We start from the raw sequence: 16,114 nt of genomic DNA, 5'->3' as shown, positions 1-16,114 counted from the left end.
AGATGAAGTCTGGTAATCCTGTAATTCTTTATGGCCAAATTCTGTATCTCTGAACTTTTTATCTCATCTGACTCCTTTTGTTTTTTGAGTAACAGATTCTTTTCTGAGTTTCTGGTTTCTTTCTTTTTTCCCCATGTAACTTAGTGCTTTATCATCTTACTCATTTTAGTTTATGAAATAATTGATTTTCTTTAGTTTTTCTTAATGTGTGTATATGTAAAGTGAGGTTTAAGTTTCTTACAAATAATCTTTCAAAGTGAGTAGCTTAAATCAAAAGATACTTTGGTTTTCTTTGGCTTCGTTTATGAAGGTTATACTCTTTTCTCGTTCCCTTGTTCTTTTTATTTTTCTCTAGATATTTCCTAAGCTATACATTAACATTCATTATTAGAAACAAGTTGGCACTAATTCTCATGATGAACTAGCTGGCAGTGACTTGAAAGGTGAAACCTTGCCAGTGCTTCTTGCATTTTCATAGGGCTTCTTCTAAGACTGTATGTTTTTTATGATTCAAATGACTATATCATTGGTAAAATTTTAGGCACAGGAAAAAGTTCCAGGAGTTATTTTTGGGTGAAAGGTATTAGATTAACATATGTGATGGTTTAACCTGTTTATAAAGGGGAGGAGGATATACTGGCAGCACTCACTGTATGCCAGGCACTGTGTTGGCATTTCAGATGTATTATGTTGGTGTCAACCTGCTTTAATAAATTAATGTGAATCGCTTTACTTGGTATTTATAATTTGCTTTAGTTACCTGCTGACAGAGTAACAGTTTGGGAAAGAATCTGAAAGGATGAAAATTTAAGTAATTCTCTTGTTTTTAGATTCTGTGTATTCTGCTGTTGTGCTTGAAACTTTTTGTTAGATTAAACCCTATTTCAAAAATGTTTCTTGAGCACTTGTTTTCTAACCAAGTCAGAGATGTATATGATCGTTCCCTGCTATAAATTAGTAATCTCTTGACAAACTATGACTTACCAGTAAAAGCTACTCTTGTGTATAGGGACGTCACCGGTGCTGTAAGACAGATGTGAAGTGAGTTCAGATCCCAGGGTTGTGTAAACCGGAGTCTCATCTTGTAACTCTTATTGATCCTCTAGTCGCTCTGGTGTTTTCAGTGGAAAAAACTGAATCTCAAAGAAGTACACTGACACTTGGGTCTTGAACTCAGTTTTCTTGATTCTTAAGTCCCTGCTCTTTCCTCTGTGTTATGATATACAAACAAAATTAAAAACGGTGTCCACAAGAGAGGGTTGACAGAACAGGAAGGTAGAAAGGAAGGAATGTGTTGTTACTCCTTTTTAGCCCAGTCCTGAACTCCAGGAATCAGAAAGCTTTCTGTTTGTATTTTAAGTTACGGAATTTTCATTCCCGTGCAAAAGTACGAAAACTTACACATACCCTCCCAAGAGGTTTGTCAAGTTGGTTGTGGAACCCTTTGAATATAAGGAAATAGTGACCCCAAGTGGCTAAAGGATCATGAACATCTTCATGAAGATAAATTGTAAAACTATTATTTGGATGAGGAAGAATAAATGAGCTTGGTCTGTTTAGCAATTAAAGAAATACAAATGTGAAATTATGAACTATTATTAACCATTCTCATCAAATTAGCAAAAACAAACTTCAAAAATTGCTAGCCAGGGAAGTGGGAAATGAGTACTCTCTTAACACTGCAGTTGGCTGAATCACTGGGTTCACTTTTTTTTTTTTTGAGAGACCATCCTGACAATATATATACAAACCTTTACAATAAACATGCTTTGATATAGTAATTCCACTCCTGGGTATGTAACCTGGGGAGAAAATCCAGAAGGGGTAACATTTGTGCTTGGAAAGCTCTTTTTAAAGAGCTAATAGCTGAATGGGTAAGTGATTATTATATTGGTTTGCTAGATTATTTTAACGTCTTTATAAACAATTCAGATACATAGACAGTTGTGTTGGGAATCAACACATCTTTTATATAGTGACGAGCAGAGAATCATCATGTGTTAGGCACTGATTGTATATTAAGCGTTGAACTAAACGCTTTACGCATAGTATCTAGTTTATTCTTTTTTTTTCAACTGTCACATTTTAATGTTTGGCCAGTATTTAGCACATATAATTCCTACAATATTTATATGAAGATACCCCTTACGTAGAGATGGCTGAATCAGTCAGAATTCTAGCTGCTGATGTTTGGGATTTTCATTTCTTCTTTCACCCAGATTGTGCCTGCTTTTCTTTTTAGCTTACTAGCCAGCAGATAGCTAACGTGCACACCTTTGAAACTTACCATGGTCCTCACTCCTTCCTTTAGAGAAAGGAAAGACTTTCTTGGGTGCTATGAAAAATATACCTGTCTCCAGGGTATGGGTCCCTTAGCCACTTTTCCAGAGTCTTCCTGTTTTTGCTCCCCTTCCTGTGGTTGTGCTGGTGCACTGCATTGTGTTAGCAGCTTGGGGACTTAAGGTTATCGTTCCCTTCTTTGTAGTCAGATCTTGAACAGGCCTAAAGCCTGGATGTGTAATTGTAGACTTGGAAAGACCACCCTGGTCTTGCATCTTATAAGCTGTAGGAGACTGAAATTTGTTTCTTTCAACTGTTTTAAATCAAGTTAGAAGCTTAGCAGATATCTTAGATTTCTTCTTGTCTATTCTGTACATTTTATTAGTTTCCAAGTTCCATTCTTAAATATCTCTCATAACTCTTTCTGCTCCCCTGTCTTGAAAGGGCCACCTAACTCCTCTCCCTGTCTTCTAATTGACTCTTCCTACCTTGTGAAGAAGGATTGTTCTTTATTGTTCAGAGTTTTTAAAAGCTTCATCTCCACAGTGTTAGGTAACTTGTTAGTACTGGAGCTGGAATTGGAATCCAGGAACATTAAGATTCTGACCAACCATGTCTTACTGCTTCCCATGACGTTACTATGTCCATAGCAAGGTCTAAGTTGGGAAGGTCCAATATTCGGTTGTTTAGGTGAAGAGGTGAGCAGTGAACAGTATTGTTAAGTGACACAAGTAGGGGTGAATGTGTGTCAGAAGGAAGGAGGATGAGTGAAAGGTGAAGGTGGAGCCAAGGGTGGTGGGCAGGTGGGGGTCAGAGAACCAGAGCAAGCTTAAGAAATCATTATACACGCAGAACGCAGATTAAGTGGAGAAGAGGAAGAAAAACAGGGAAATCATGATTACTCTGTGGAGGGCTCTGGCTTTAGAGATCAGGGGAAAGACTAGTTCAGAGCTCTGGGCTTCAGCCAGTGGCTGGGGGGAGGGTCCATGTTCTGGGAAAGGATGTGCTAGGTGGCAGTCCTCAGATGTGGGTCAGTAAACCCCTCCCTCCTCCTCCTCAAGCTTTAGCAGTCTGGCTAATCTGGTTAGATTTTTATGAATGTTAGAAATCTATCTTATTAGTCGTTTGTCCTTTTAATGTTTCTTTCAAAAGTAGTTTAAGCACAAAAGAAAACTGAAGTCTAGTCTATTCTCCCTGACCTTGGAGGAAGTGGAATTTTCGGTGTCATTCTTTCAGACAGGTAGGGAGACTGAAGTGGAATGAGGCCAGCTTAGCTGGGGTGTTTAAAAAAATGTGAGAATAAGTGACCAAGAGACTAGATCGAGGACAGAGGAGAAGCCTGTGGTAAATTCCTCTGTGTGGAAGCGTTTCCTTACAGAGGAGCAATGCATTTGGATACAAAAGGAGCTGTTAGAGTCACTCGCTTTATTTGTGGATGTTCACGCTTATGCTGTACCCTCTTTTTCACAGATTGAAGAATGCGTGGTATGCTCTGACAAGAAAGCAGCTGTTCTTTTTCAGCCGTGCGGACACATGTGTGCTTGTGAGAGTAAGTAGCCCAAATAGAACTTCCTCAGAATTATCATAAAAATAGAAAGCGAAGCAAATTATATCTTTGAATTTTTTAAAAAAGTAACTCACGAACAGAGGTGTTGGTAGCCTTTGAGACTCCCCATTTGTACTCAGTACAGATTTCACCACTCTCCCTCCTTGGTCCCAAGTGTTAGCGAAAGCTCGATGCACTGCATTCCCCCAGCTCAACTTTTTATTTCATTTATGTGTGAGCATAAATGAAATAAAATGACCTCTTTGTTTCCAAAAATGAACGTTGAAACATTTAGTATGGCCTTTTTCCACGTATAAAATGAACACGTTTGCATTTGTCTGCACCTTTGTGGAGCCTCTCCTGTGTACACTGTCCACTGCTGAACCACTCACAGCAGCCATTTGGGGCAATAATTTCTGGCTTTCTTAACCTTCCTTAACCTCTATGTCAAGAGAGCTTATAGAAATCTTTTCTTTATGGAGGTAATATTAAAATTTAAGAGGCGTTTTAACCTTTGCTTTTACATATCTCCCTTGTTCTTTGCAAGTTAATATATTTAGTATTAATGTTCTCCCTTTTAATTTTTACTTGTCAGTGAAAGATTTTAAACATGTTTAACAGTTTGTACTTAAATGGGCCCAAGCTAAAATATGGTGTTTCCTCTTATGAAATAGTTCAGTCACGTAGGTGTTGGTTTTTAATATAAAATCTGACTAAAGTAAAAAACTGTGTGATAGATTAATCTCATTGGCACAGATTTGCTTCAAGCATTGTTTTTTTTTTTTTTTTTTGGCCGCTTGTCAACTAAGAAATGATCAAGGTTTTCTGCTGTAACATTCTGCTCCAAGTTAATTGTTTCTGTTTACCAGAGACTGGTATAATGGCTATTATCAGCTGTCAGAGGGCAAGAAAAAAGAGAATTCTGTCTTAAGTAAAAGCTCAGGTTATGCAAGTTTTCATAGCCCAGGAGTTAGCCAACATTTTCTGTAAAAGGTAAACTAGAAAACATTTTTGGCTTTGTGGGCTCTGTGATTTCTGCAGTAACAACTCAGCCCTTTCCAGCTGCTTGCTTCTGTCATTGTAGCGCACGGACAGCCTTAGACAACATGTAAGCAAATGGGTGGGACTGTTTTCCATTAAAACTTTATTTATAAAAGCTTAGTGACCAGTTGGGTTTGGCCTGCAGTCTGTGGTTTGCTGACCCTGTCATAAAGCTGGTTATAGTTAATAGCTGGTAATGTGGACTCTAGAGCCGTAGTGTAATATTTTCCCTCAGGAGTTCCCCAAAGTTTTTACATTATTTTTGCTTTAGAATATAATGAGAACAACTGCTGATTTTATTGTGTTCTTAATTTGTGCCAACTATTGTAATCTCTTTTTGAGTATTTCCTCATTTATTTTCATAAGAAACCTAAAAAGTAGATTGCTTTCTCCGTTTTACAGATATATTGTTATTGGTAAACATATATTTGCTAGAGAAGCTGAAATTGTGGGGAAAAAAATGTCCCTTTCTCAAGGAATATATAGTACAGCAGGTGGTCCAGTCTCCACAGCACAGTAATCAAGGAAGGAGAAGTTACAGCCCTTTGGACAGGCTGAAGAAAGATTTTATATCAATAATATAACAACCTAACTTAATAGTTACAGGAATTTGAAATAACTTGTTGTTGCTCAGTTGCTAAGCTGTGTCTGACTCTTTGTAACACCATGGACTGTAGCCTGCCACACCCCTCTGTCCTGCATTATCTCCTGGAGTTTGCTCAAATTCCTGCCCATTGAGTTGGGGATGCTATCTATTTGAAATAATAGTGGCTACATATTACATACTCAGGCTGTTAAATTATAAACTCAAGAGAAAAAAGTCTGCCCTCAAATTGAAGACAAATCCCAAACCAGTTGTCTGCTAGCAATAGCTCCTACCTGGTTCATCTTGCCTAGGCCAGCATCTGACCCATCTCTTTTTAGGCCTTGGCAGAAGATCGACCTTGACAGAGCATCTGTCCACCAGCATCAGCACTGTTGAGAGTCTATGACCCCCTTGTCCACACTGGTGATTTTACGCTTTGTTAAGGTTTACTATCATATCATAAAGATACCCTGCCACAGTTTTTGTTATTTTTCCTGTTTTTGATTTGACAAAGACACTTGGTACCATAGGCTAAGATATGGAGTACACTTTTCATAATAAATGCTAATGGGAAAGGTTGTGTTGAAGCACTATGTATTGTTTTATAATTAATTAATAACTTTAGGTGTAACATTAATAGTCCATAACATAGAATTGTGCCTGAGAATGTCTTCTTTGAATGGGAAAGCATTCTACCTCTAATATAGAGGTATTAGAAAGATAGTCCATTATGATGAATTGTCCTGACTGCTAACATTAAAAAAGTAGTCACTAAGCAATTTCCTTGTTAGATTGCATCAATTTGATAGGAGGAAGAGAATTGTATAGTATATTTTAGGAATTTAAGAGACTAGTGATAAAATAGTTACAAAAGAAAGTAGTCTTTAAAAATATCATGCTGGCAGCCTTATAATTCTTGTTGCAGTAGTTAAATTCATGAAAGGTCTCTCCCTCCTTTATTCTTAAGCCTTAAGATCTTGAAATATTTATGTTACATATTTAAAAAAAAATTTGAACCTTCCCCTCAGTTTATTCCAGTGTATTAAAAAATGCCGTTATTTTCATAATGATGGGCTTTCGACTCTAGAAGCTACCAGTGAAAAATATGCTTTCTTCGGTGGGTAACATCTTGAGAAGGTAGAACTGTGTATTGCTGTAACTTAGTGTTTATCTCACTGTTAAATGAGTGGAGGGAGGCACCCCTGTTGACGTTTTCTTCTGTGAGATGCGTTGTGTTGCTCTTTGCAGACTGTGCCAGCCTGATGAAGAAGTGTGTGCAATGTCGGGCAGTAGTTGAGCGAAGAGTGCCCTTCATCATGTGCTGTGGAGGGAAAAGTGCAGAGGACGCCACGGACGATATCTGTGAGTGGGTTTCTTACTTTGCTGGGACTTTCACAGACACACCTTCTCCTAGCACGCTGTACTGTTTGCTTGTAACACAAGGTGTGTGACTCGAATCTACAAGGAACAGGTGCACTTAGGAAACCGGAAATTGTATTTTTCTAACTTGTAATATTTTGGAGCTTTAAGCATTAGTCTTTTTAAGGAAGTATCCATGTGTGTTTTATAACAAAGTATTGTTGTGTTCTTAAAGATACTTTAACTCTTTTTAAGATGAAATTTATTGTGTCTCAGGGCAGGAGGACATCATATTAAAAATTATTTTTCCAGTTTACACATGTATTAACCTTATTCCTTTATGTAATAAGTTTACCTAGTGTGTTTAATTATTTTATGAAATAGTCATCATTTGTGACAGAGTATAGATAAATGGAAGTGTAACCCAGTGAATAGTGGAAAGATGAAAAGTAAGTTATTTACCTTCAACCTTCTGTACAGTTGACCCTTGAACATCATAGATTTGCACTGCCAGGGTCCACTTAAACTTGAATCTTTTTTTTTTGGCCACACCACATGGCTTGTGGAATCTCAGTTCCCCAACCAGGGACTGAATCCAGGCCACAGCAGTGAAAGCCTGGAATCCTAACCACCAGGCCACCAGGGAACTCCCAAAACTTGGATATTTTTTAATAGTAGATACTACGGGACTACATGGTTCGTGTGTGGTTGGTCGAGTCCAGTAATGTGAAGAAACTGTGGATTTGGAGGCCTGCTGTAAGTTATTTGTTGATTAACCCTTGTGTTGTTCAAGGGTCACCTGTAGCGTAGCGGTATAAACATAGTTTTCATCTCTGCACGAGACGTACACTGGATGGTCTCTTTGATTTCTTTGTTCTGTGTAGGATGAGGAATAACGTTAGTGTAGCCACTTTGTTTTTATCCCCAGTAGAGCAGGGTAAAAATCCTGGGGACAGATTAACCAGAGTAAAAGTCCAAGTATCTAGAGAATAGGAAAAGTGAGGTAAAAAATTTCCCTCCATTGAGTAGGTATTATGGACCTACCTTTCTTTCACAAAGTTCCTCATCTCGGATCAGTAGCAACAGGAGAGCCTTGGAAAACCTGGAAGTCTCTTTGTAGCGTGGATTATTGTCCGCCTGAGTTAAACATAACTAGAAATTAATGTGTAAACCTATTTCTTTTTGAAGATTATAAATGAAGTTTAACATGAATGTCACTGCTGTATCCGTTGTCCACGTGGGAAAAAAGTTTTTTAAGAGCATTCGAATAATAGTATCGTGTTTTTAATAAATAAAAGTAATAATTTTGAAATAAAAAAATCATTTTTGCTTCACAACAGTCATAACACTGATTCTTTGTGTGTGGGATTCTTTATTTTAGCCAGTGGGAATATTCCGGTGCTGCAGAAGGACAAGGATAACACCAACGTCAATGCGGACGTGCAAAAGCTGCAGCAGCAGCTACAGGACATCAAAGAACAGGTAACGGCGCTTCTCCACAGTGAAGAGCGACTCCCAAGAGCGCCAGTGCATCCTGTTCTAAAAAAGTACTACATTGTCCACAGCAAGCGTGGTCATATTAGTGTGTCACTTGTGGTATTTGCATATTTGCAGTCAGCAAGATCTGATTAGAAGATTTCTTCAGGTGCTTGACAAACTAGGAGATGCACCACACCCAACATGAGAAAATGCTCCGTCACACGTTTCCTGCCTAGGGGGGGAATGTTAGAAACTGTCAGTATCGAGTGTTCAGGCAAAGTACATAGCAGCCGCAACTCACACAGTGCTGATGGGAATATTAATTAGTAAAAACACTTTGGGAAAGTTTGTCATCATCTCATAAAACTAAATAAGATTTTGTTTGGGGATGAAAACTTGGAAAAAATAATCACACAGATAGTGTTTAAAATCGAAGGATGGTGGTTGGTTTTGGCTGGGACATGGGGGCAGTTTGATGAGTAGTGATGGTTCCGTTTCATGACCTAAGTTATTTACTTACATTTGATCAGTTTGTGAGCTTTTATTAAACTGTACTTGGACCTGTCCACATTTCTCTATAGATGTGATACTTCAGTGAAAAAGAGAAAAAGATACACACACACATACCCTCCATAAGAAAAGCAAGGGAAAGATAAATGTTAAATTCAGAAACGTCATTATCAGTGAGGGTTGGGGAGGGCGTATTCATGCCTAAGCTCGGTGGTGGTTATTTGTTTCTTTATATATTATATACACCAACAGAAGTACTCTTTCATATCTGCTTAATATTTAACAAAAGCAACATTAAAATGAAGATGTTACCTAAAACTTACAGGTTCTGGTTTAAAAAAAAAGTCTTTTTTCCCTCTTATCTTACCGTTTGACCCAGCACTTAAATCTGATTTAATTCAGAGGATTGAGCAGGAAGGGTATTCTTTGGTTGGCAGTCATATCAGTGCTGCCGTGCAGTTGTGCAGAGTTCCACTCTTGTCTTTTCTGTCTGAAGTTTTTTCTTTCTTAGATAATCTTTATGTCCATATTTCATCACTAAAGTATTTAAGTAGTTAAAGCTCATTTTCTGTGGCATGTTCAGGTTTCTTACCCCTTCAAGGTTACCAAGAGAAAGCATCTGAATAAGTCTCTTTAAATTTTAAACCTCCAATCTCTCTCTTACCCCAATGTCTCTTTAAAAAACAAAGATTTATTTTATATGCCATTAAGGCTATATTAATCCAAAGTAACTTACCCTGGACTGCACAGATGTGTTTACTTTTGGAAATAAGAGTTATTAATTAACTACATAAACCTCTGGGAAGTTTAATGAAAAAGAAACTATTTTAGTTTTAAAAAGCTGCTTTGGCTTTTTAAAATAAAAACTGATTTTTCTATCCCTTTTCTTCTCAAAACTTCAAAGATAAATGTGAAAGTTTACCTTGGAAGAATGGAGCCAGCAAGTGAGACTGTAGTTCTTTTTTTCTATTGTTTTCTTCACGATGATTTCTGATATTGTCAGAGTTGGTAATTACATTTTCCTATAGGCTTTAGGCCTGATTTATTAATCTGGACATTTTTATTTAATTATTTCATTTCTGTGTTATTTGGGAAAGGTATAATTCAGAATGAAGTATTAAGATATATAATGTTTTTATAAACATACAATGTACTTTGTGAGTGTGTGATTTTTTTTCTAGAAAATTTCATAGAAATATACTCCTGAATTCTTCTAAGTTGATGAAGTTACATTTAGCAATAGCTAAGGTTAATTGTTTTTAACCAGAGGGTCTATACTGAAGGCAGTGCAGTGCAGCTTCACGTCTAAAAGCAGGAGCTCTGGGGCCACACGCACCCGAGCTCACATTCTGGCTCGTCTTTAGCATCCCTAAGCCTCAGTTTCCTCTCTTGAAGTGAGAGTGATACAAGCTTTGGGCCTGGATCACATCTAGCATCGTGCTTGGCATGTGTGTATGTTCTTAGCACTATCCCCCACTGCTTCCTGCAATACACTGTGTAATTTTCATACAAGAACAACCTGGTACCTAGAGTTGAACAATCTGAGTCAGACTGAAGGGGCTATTTTCATCCTTTTCGTATTAGATTTTGGCATTTGCATTTTTAATTTTATGTACTATTTATTTTATATTGTACCATTTTATACTGACCTGACAGTACAGCCAGTATTTCTGTTTTTATAAGGATGATACCTTAAAGATTCAAAAATTTAAAAGTGTCCAGCAGCCAAAGATTATTTGACTACAACAACAAAAAAATTAATGACATTGCAGAGTTGTCAGATTATACTTTCAAACTAGAAAATAGCTCAGCATTTATTACTTTGTTTATTATCTCATATTACAGACAATGTGCCCTGTGTGTTTGGATCGTCTGAAGAACATGATCTTCCTTTGTGGCCATGGGACGTGCCAGCTCTGCGGAGACCGGATGAGTGAATGTCCCATCTGTCGAAAAGCTATCGAACGGAGGATTCTTTTGTATTAACTAAGAAACCCCCTGTGTTCTGTTAGCTAAAATATTTTGGCCATGAGATCTTAGTGAGCTTTTCAAGCTAGTTGGAGGTTCTAATGAATTACTTTTTAATTTCATAGTTTCTTTGCTAGAGTGTAATTAGACTCTAAACGTACCAGAACAACTACAACAAAAAAACTCTACAAAACAGTGTTTGAAGCTGTGTATTTTTTGTTTTCCTTTCAATTGAAACATCAAATCCATGTAATTCATATATAATTTGCCTTCTGCATCTAAGGGAGAAAGTCCTTTAAGCATCTCCTGTTATTTTTTGTTTTCATTGCATTTTCTCTCACAGTTTATAAACATTAGACCTCAAAAGATATACTTCCTTATGGTCAGCTGTCTTTCAGTTTATCATGATTTTTACAGTGAGTTGACACAGGTACCCAGAAAGGTCATGCATCATATGAAAGGTGCAAGTCAAACTATTATGTTTCATATATTAAATGATAAAATTATAGTACAAGTTCTGCATGATTAAAGGAATACTGAAGCGAGGATTCTCCTTATAAGGTTACTTAAAATTATCCAAATGATTGTCTCTAAATTCTCAGAGTAAATGGAGATACAGAATGAGAGAATAGTGACTTTGCATTTAACTTATTTTCTGGATTCAAAGGAAAATTGTTTCACTTGTTTCAAAATGACTGAGACATGAAAAGGAGAACTAAGCAGTCGCAGTGGGGAACTGAAGGCAGGGCAGGTGGGGGCATCCAATAAAAGTGCTTTTATTGGATAAAAAGAAAAACTGTTATAATTGCCCTTGTTACATTAATTTGTACACTGTTCAGCCAGCTTGTGAAAAACTGACGGTGAAAAACGGGCCTCAGTTTCCCCTGTGGTCACTTACTCAGGCTTGATCTGACCAGTGAAATGGTGTTGCCCTGTTTGGGCCCCCGGGGTTCAGTTTACCTTTCCCAAAGTGCTGAGTAGCAGGAACCCAGGAAGGAAAAGCACCGTCCTCAGTGAGGCGATGGCCTTTCTCCTCTGCGTCAGTTCTGCCACCGTCACTGTTTCTGTCTTCCTCAGAGGCCTCGCTTCCATCATCTTTTAGATAGTAGAACTGACTATAAACAAAACAGTCTCTCATCATACCTAACAATGGGGATATTATTTAACCTGTCAGCAATATCCAAGACCTTGTAAATAACTGATGATAGACACTGAATTTAGAAAGAATGACTAGGACATTTACAGAAATATGTCTGATTATCTGTGTTTTTGTTTTGTTTTATTCTGGAGCATCTAATTATTTTTTTCTCTTTCAACATCTGGAATGAATATACACATAAGTAAGTGTTTTGGGGTTCATTGCTGCTAGATTATACAAATATCACCTGTTTACAGTAGTATCTACTATATGTGTATAAGTTGACTCCTAAGGATAAGTATCTTTTTTGTGGGTTTTTTCCCCTTTGACTCTGGTTCTTATTTCATTTCTCCTGCTGTAACAATTAAATTTGAAAGTACAAGGTCTCTAGCCCTCATAATACCATGTTTCTGGCTCATTAATGCCTGCTGCCTCTGCAAGCCCTGGTGAGAGCAATGGTGCACTTTGCTGCCTTTCTAGTCTCGGTAATTCCATGTCTGTGTTTAGTGGAGTGACTTACCATTTAGAACAGTACAAATTTTTATAAATTTTAAATTTGAAAATTTATATTGACTCTACTCAGTTACCTAATAACAGGCTACTGAGGCTGTTGTTGAAGCCATATTTTGAAGTTATAAAAAGAACATCTGTCCAGTGATGTTCACATAGAGAGACAAGACTATTTTCTTTCAGATCTGTAAACAGTGTCAGTCAGGGTTTTCCTCCGTGTGCTGCCCATCTCTTTTCCACAAGGCCGACTGTAAGGAGGGAGCACTGGCTGACTCGTGCTTAGCGTGACCAACCAGAGAATTGTATAGTCTGGAGCTTTACTTCACTTATTGTTATAGGTCTTCTGAGCTACAGTGCTTAAGCTTACATCCCTAAAAGGCAGTTTCATCTTCCAGACTAGCTTATTTCGTCCATATTAAAAATATAATACCCTGTAAACTATTATAAAAGGCACAAAGTCACTGTAACTGTAGTGGTGTACACTTGTGGATTTTCTCCATTTGTACCACTTTGAAATTTGTCTAGTGAAAAGAAAATGTTTTTTCATTCGTGTTTTTAAGCACCTGAAAAATAATTTTAAATTTATTTTTGGTTTGTGAGAGAGAATAAGTTTAAGAGCATCATTTTTTAAGTGACTTTCCTCTAATTCTATGAAATGGCTACCTCTTATCATATGTCTCAGCAGTACTCCCAGTTAGGACGTGCCCTTGTCATGATCATCTTTTTATCTTGTGCCTCGAAGGAGCTTTTGCTTTTCCTAGAATCGTTAGGAAAGAAAAAAAAACACCACCACCAAAACTGTCATGCATTCACTCAAAAACGTATTTACTGGGCTTCAGGAGCAAGATACACACGGTGAAAAAATTGTCATCTTCTAAGCACATACAGAATTTATCATGCAGCCATTGCGTATTTGAAGTATTCTTTTCAAAAAGAAGGGATCTAAAGATACTGATAGCATTTCTTCCTAATGTTTTGGAAGAGCTGTCATTAGGGTTCCCTCTCTGTACCCTCTCACCTCTACCATATTTTTTCTTTTATTCTAATATTGTCAGCTTTGTGACCCAAAACATACACACAACTTAACCAGATGGTGCTATTCTAATAGTTTTTCTTCCCATAATTTAACATTGCTGTTTAAACTATAAACATATTTCATTTTGTTGGGAGCAAGGAAGTTTTTCAAGAGAAGGTCATTTTGTATTAGTATTGGAATATTATATTACATAAGTGTTTTAGTTTAGCTGGCCAAATTATGCTTGATTGTAAATTTAAACATTGCAGATTGACTATCTGGCTACTGAGGCACGAAATTAATTGATAATGTTGAAAATAACTTTCTTAAATTTATGTCTTTGATGGCTTTAGCCTGTAAGAGCATTTAGCAAATTGCAATGCATGCTGCTTAAGATGTGTCCAATTCAAATTTCAAAGCTTGCTAGGTCATTTTTACGTGGCAGAAATAGCTGGTCTTGTATTGTAGTGTAATGTGTTGCCCAATGCTGTTTTTTGTTTATTGTGAATTTTGGACCCTTTTGGACTAAGAATTATTTAAACTTATGAACTTGGAGAATTGGTGATGGAATTGGATAGAGGGGATGATAGGGATTGCAGCAAGTAGAAAAAGAAAAGTCAGTTTTTGAGTTTAGAGAAAAATGGAGATCATGTAGATTTTACCAAAGCAGTAACTGTAGAAGTATATTCACCTTTCTCATTTTGCAAATTGAAACTGTACCCCCCAAGCAGCAGTCCTCTTCTCCCTCCTCCAGTGGAATAGCATTTTGATTAAATATAAATGGAGAAACACCTGAATATCTTAAGAGTTTGTATTTGCAAGACCTACAGTGATGGTGAATAATCAAGTTTGGGGAAGACAGAATTTCTCTTCTCCCTCCCAGTCATCATCAGTCGTAATTGAGTAGGTTTTAAATATCTGTTAATTAGAAGGATTTATTTCATTTTGAGTCAGAGGGGAGAAGCACACTTTTTAAACATTGTAATTAGGTTAGCTTTGAATTTATACTAATTGACAAGGTATTAGAACTTCACAAATTTTATGTGCCTTGTTGTTGAAAATGTCAGTTTTCTTTAAGTCTACTTTTAACTGTTTTCAAGATGTTTTTTTCCTCTCAAAAAGGCATCTTAATTTTATTTGCTTGAGTATTATAATAGGAATACTTACTGATATTACTTGATGAATCATGTATAGCCTTGGAACCTTTACATAGATGTAAAACTATAACAGTATTAATTACAGTTGTACTTCTTTAAAACACTAAAATTGAGGAAAAGCTATTTAATGCTGTCTCATGTATACATTGCTTTGCTACAGCGAGGGGGACATTTTAGGTTGAGCCTCAGTTTGCTGGTAAGTGGCTGGTAGTGGGTGAAACTAGAGCATAAAGATAGGAAGTAGATAGTAGAACTGGTGAGTTAAAGTGTAAGCTGCTGCATGGGTACGTTCTGCCTCCTTTTCTGCCGGAGTGTTTTCCAGCGTTTATTCATATTTGTGACTAAGGAGGAGATGGAAACCTGAGGTTAAAAATGGAGATTTTTATTTTGTTGAGGAAGCAAAGATGACTTGCCACATCAATTTGGTGCCTAAATCCGTAACTGCAAGTTACAATTAATAATGAAATGTGTAAGAGAGATAATATTGGTGAATATTTTTTTTTCTTGTTCAGTCTATTTAGTTTTGTTTCATAAACATGACTTCTTCCCTCCAAAAAGCAAAATGGTCTTGTAATTTTCTATAGAATAAACAAATGTGCCATTTTGTCTGAAATCAATAATTTCAGGAAGTTATTGAAAGTTCTGACTCAGGGCTTTTTAACAGTTTAAGCAATTGTTAGTTATATTTTGGGAAAATCCATCTACATAATTCTTCAGTGCCTTGAAAGAATTATTAACTTGGCAGCACTACTAAAACTTTATAGAAGGTGGTCTTTGGTGTGCATTTGTCATCATACACACATTGATAAGTTGTATTTCTTAGCCCATGTAATAGCGATACTGCTTGTGTGCTGGGTTTGGGTAATTCTTTAAAGGAAGTTTTCTTAGATTTGCACTTGATCATCTTTTTTAATGGATTATTTATGGCCATGACACTGTTACCAGGAAAGTACTTCTATGTTAAGTCATTATGCCAAGTCCTGTATCAGTAGCACCTGGGAAGAGGAGCTAGAATTCATACCTTTTGCTATTTTAGCAAAAAAGGAGAATCTGTTTGGAAAACAGATTGTCTTCCCCTCAAATGAAAAGAAGACCTTTTGTTTAAATGATTCAGTTAAAAAAACTTCTTTTTAAGAAAATCATGAATTGCATGACACTCTTTAACGCTGGTCTTACTTAGACTGAATCCACAGAATTTTCTGTTCAGTGAACTAGTGTCATTCTAGATACATTATATTTAGTGATAGAAGGCAGTTTAATTGACTTATAGCAGTGATTTGCTTTATATTTTTTCCAGTGTTTTTTAGCTTTCATTTGATTAAAGTCTTGTTTGTGAATATAGTTTTTGTATGGCAAATGATTCTCATTTATTAGCTTTCTCTTAAAAAGTGCTTAGCAAGAGCTAAGCTTTTAAAAATAAATGCAAACATTTACCATTAATAAAGTGTATGATGTAATATCATTATGTAATGCTTTTCGCTGATCTTTTAAAACTATTCTCCTTGGATGTATACATGAATTTTGA

The 16,114-nt window shown here is 36.6% G+C and overlaps 1 protein-coding gene across 2 annotated transcripts in view; it reads left to right on the top strand.

The window, feature by feature from the left end:
• MIB1 (MIB E3 ubiquitin protein ligase 1) overlaps window positions 1–16,051 on the top strand; it is a 95,064-nt gene extending 79,013 nt beyond the window's left edge. Inside the window, exons 18-21 of one of the 2 annotated variants that reach the window (XM_019986554.2) lie at window positions 3,751–3,829; window positions 6,702–6,815; window positions 8,194–8,294; window positions 10,647–16,051. In XM_019986554.2, the coding sequence (XP_019842113.1) occupies window positions 3,751–3,829; window positions 6,702–6,815; window positions 8,194–8,294; window positions 10,647–10,787 (435 nt within the window). In that variant the 3' untranslated portion in view covers window positions 10,788–16,051. Of the gene's footprint in view, window positions 1–3,750; window positions 3,830–5,791; window positions 6,816–8,193; window positions 8,295–10,646 lie in introns of those variants that run through there. The other variant, XM_070778844.1, reaches the window with a different exon arrangement.
• The last annotated feature ends 63 nt before the right edge of the window (window positions 16,052–16,114 follow it).

The sequence above is a fragment of the Bos indicus genome, chromosome 24 (genome assembly GCF_029378745.1).
Source record: "Bos indicus isolate NIAB-ARS_2022 breed Sahiwal x Tharparkar chromosome 24, NIAB-ARS_B.indTharparkar_mat_pri_1.0, whole genome shotgun sequence".
In the NCBI taxonomy this organism is placed as follows: Eukaryota; Metazoa; Chordata; class Mammalia; order Artiodactyla; family Bovidae; genus Bos; species Bos indicus.
The sequence above is the reverse complement of the archived record's forward strand: the minus strand, read 5'-3'. Positions and strand labels throughout refer to the sequence as shown.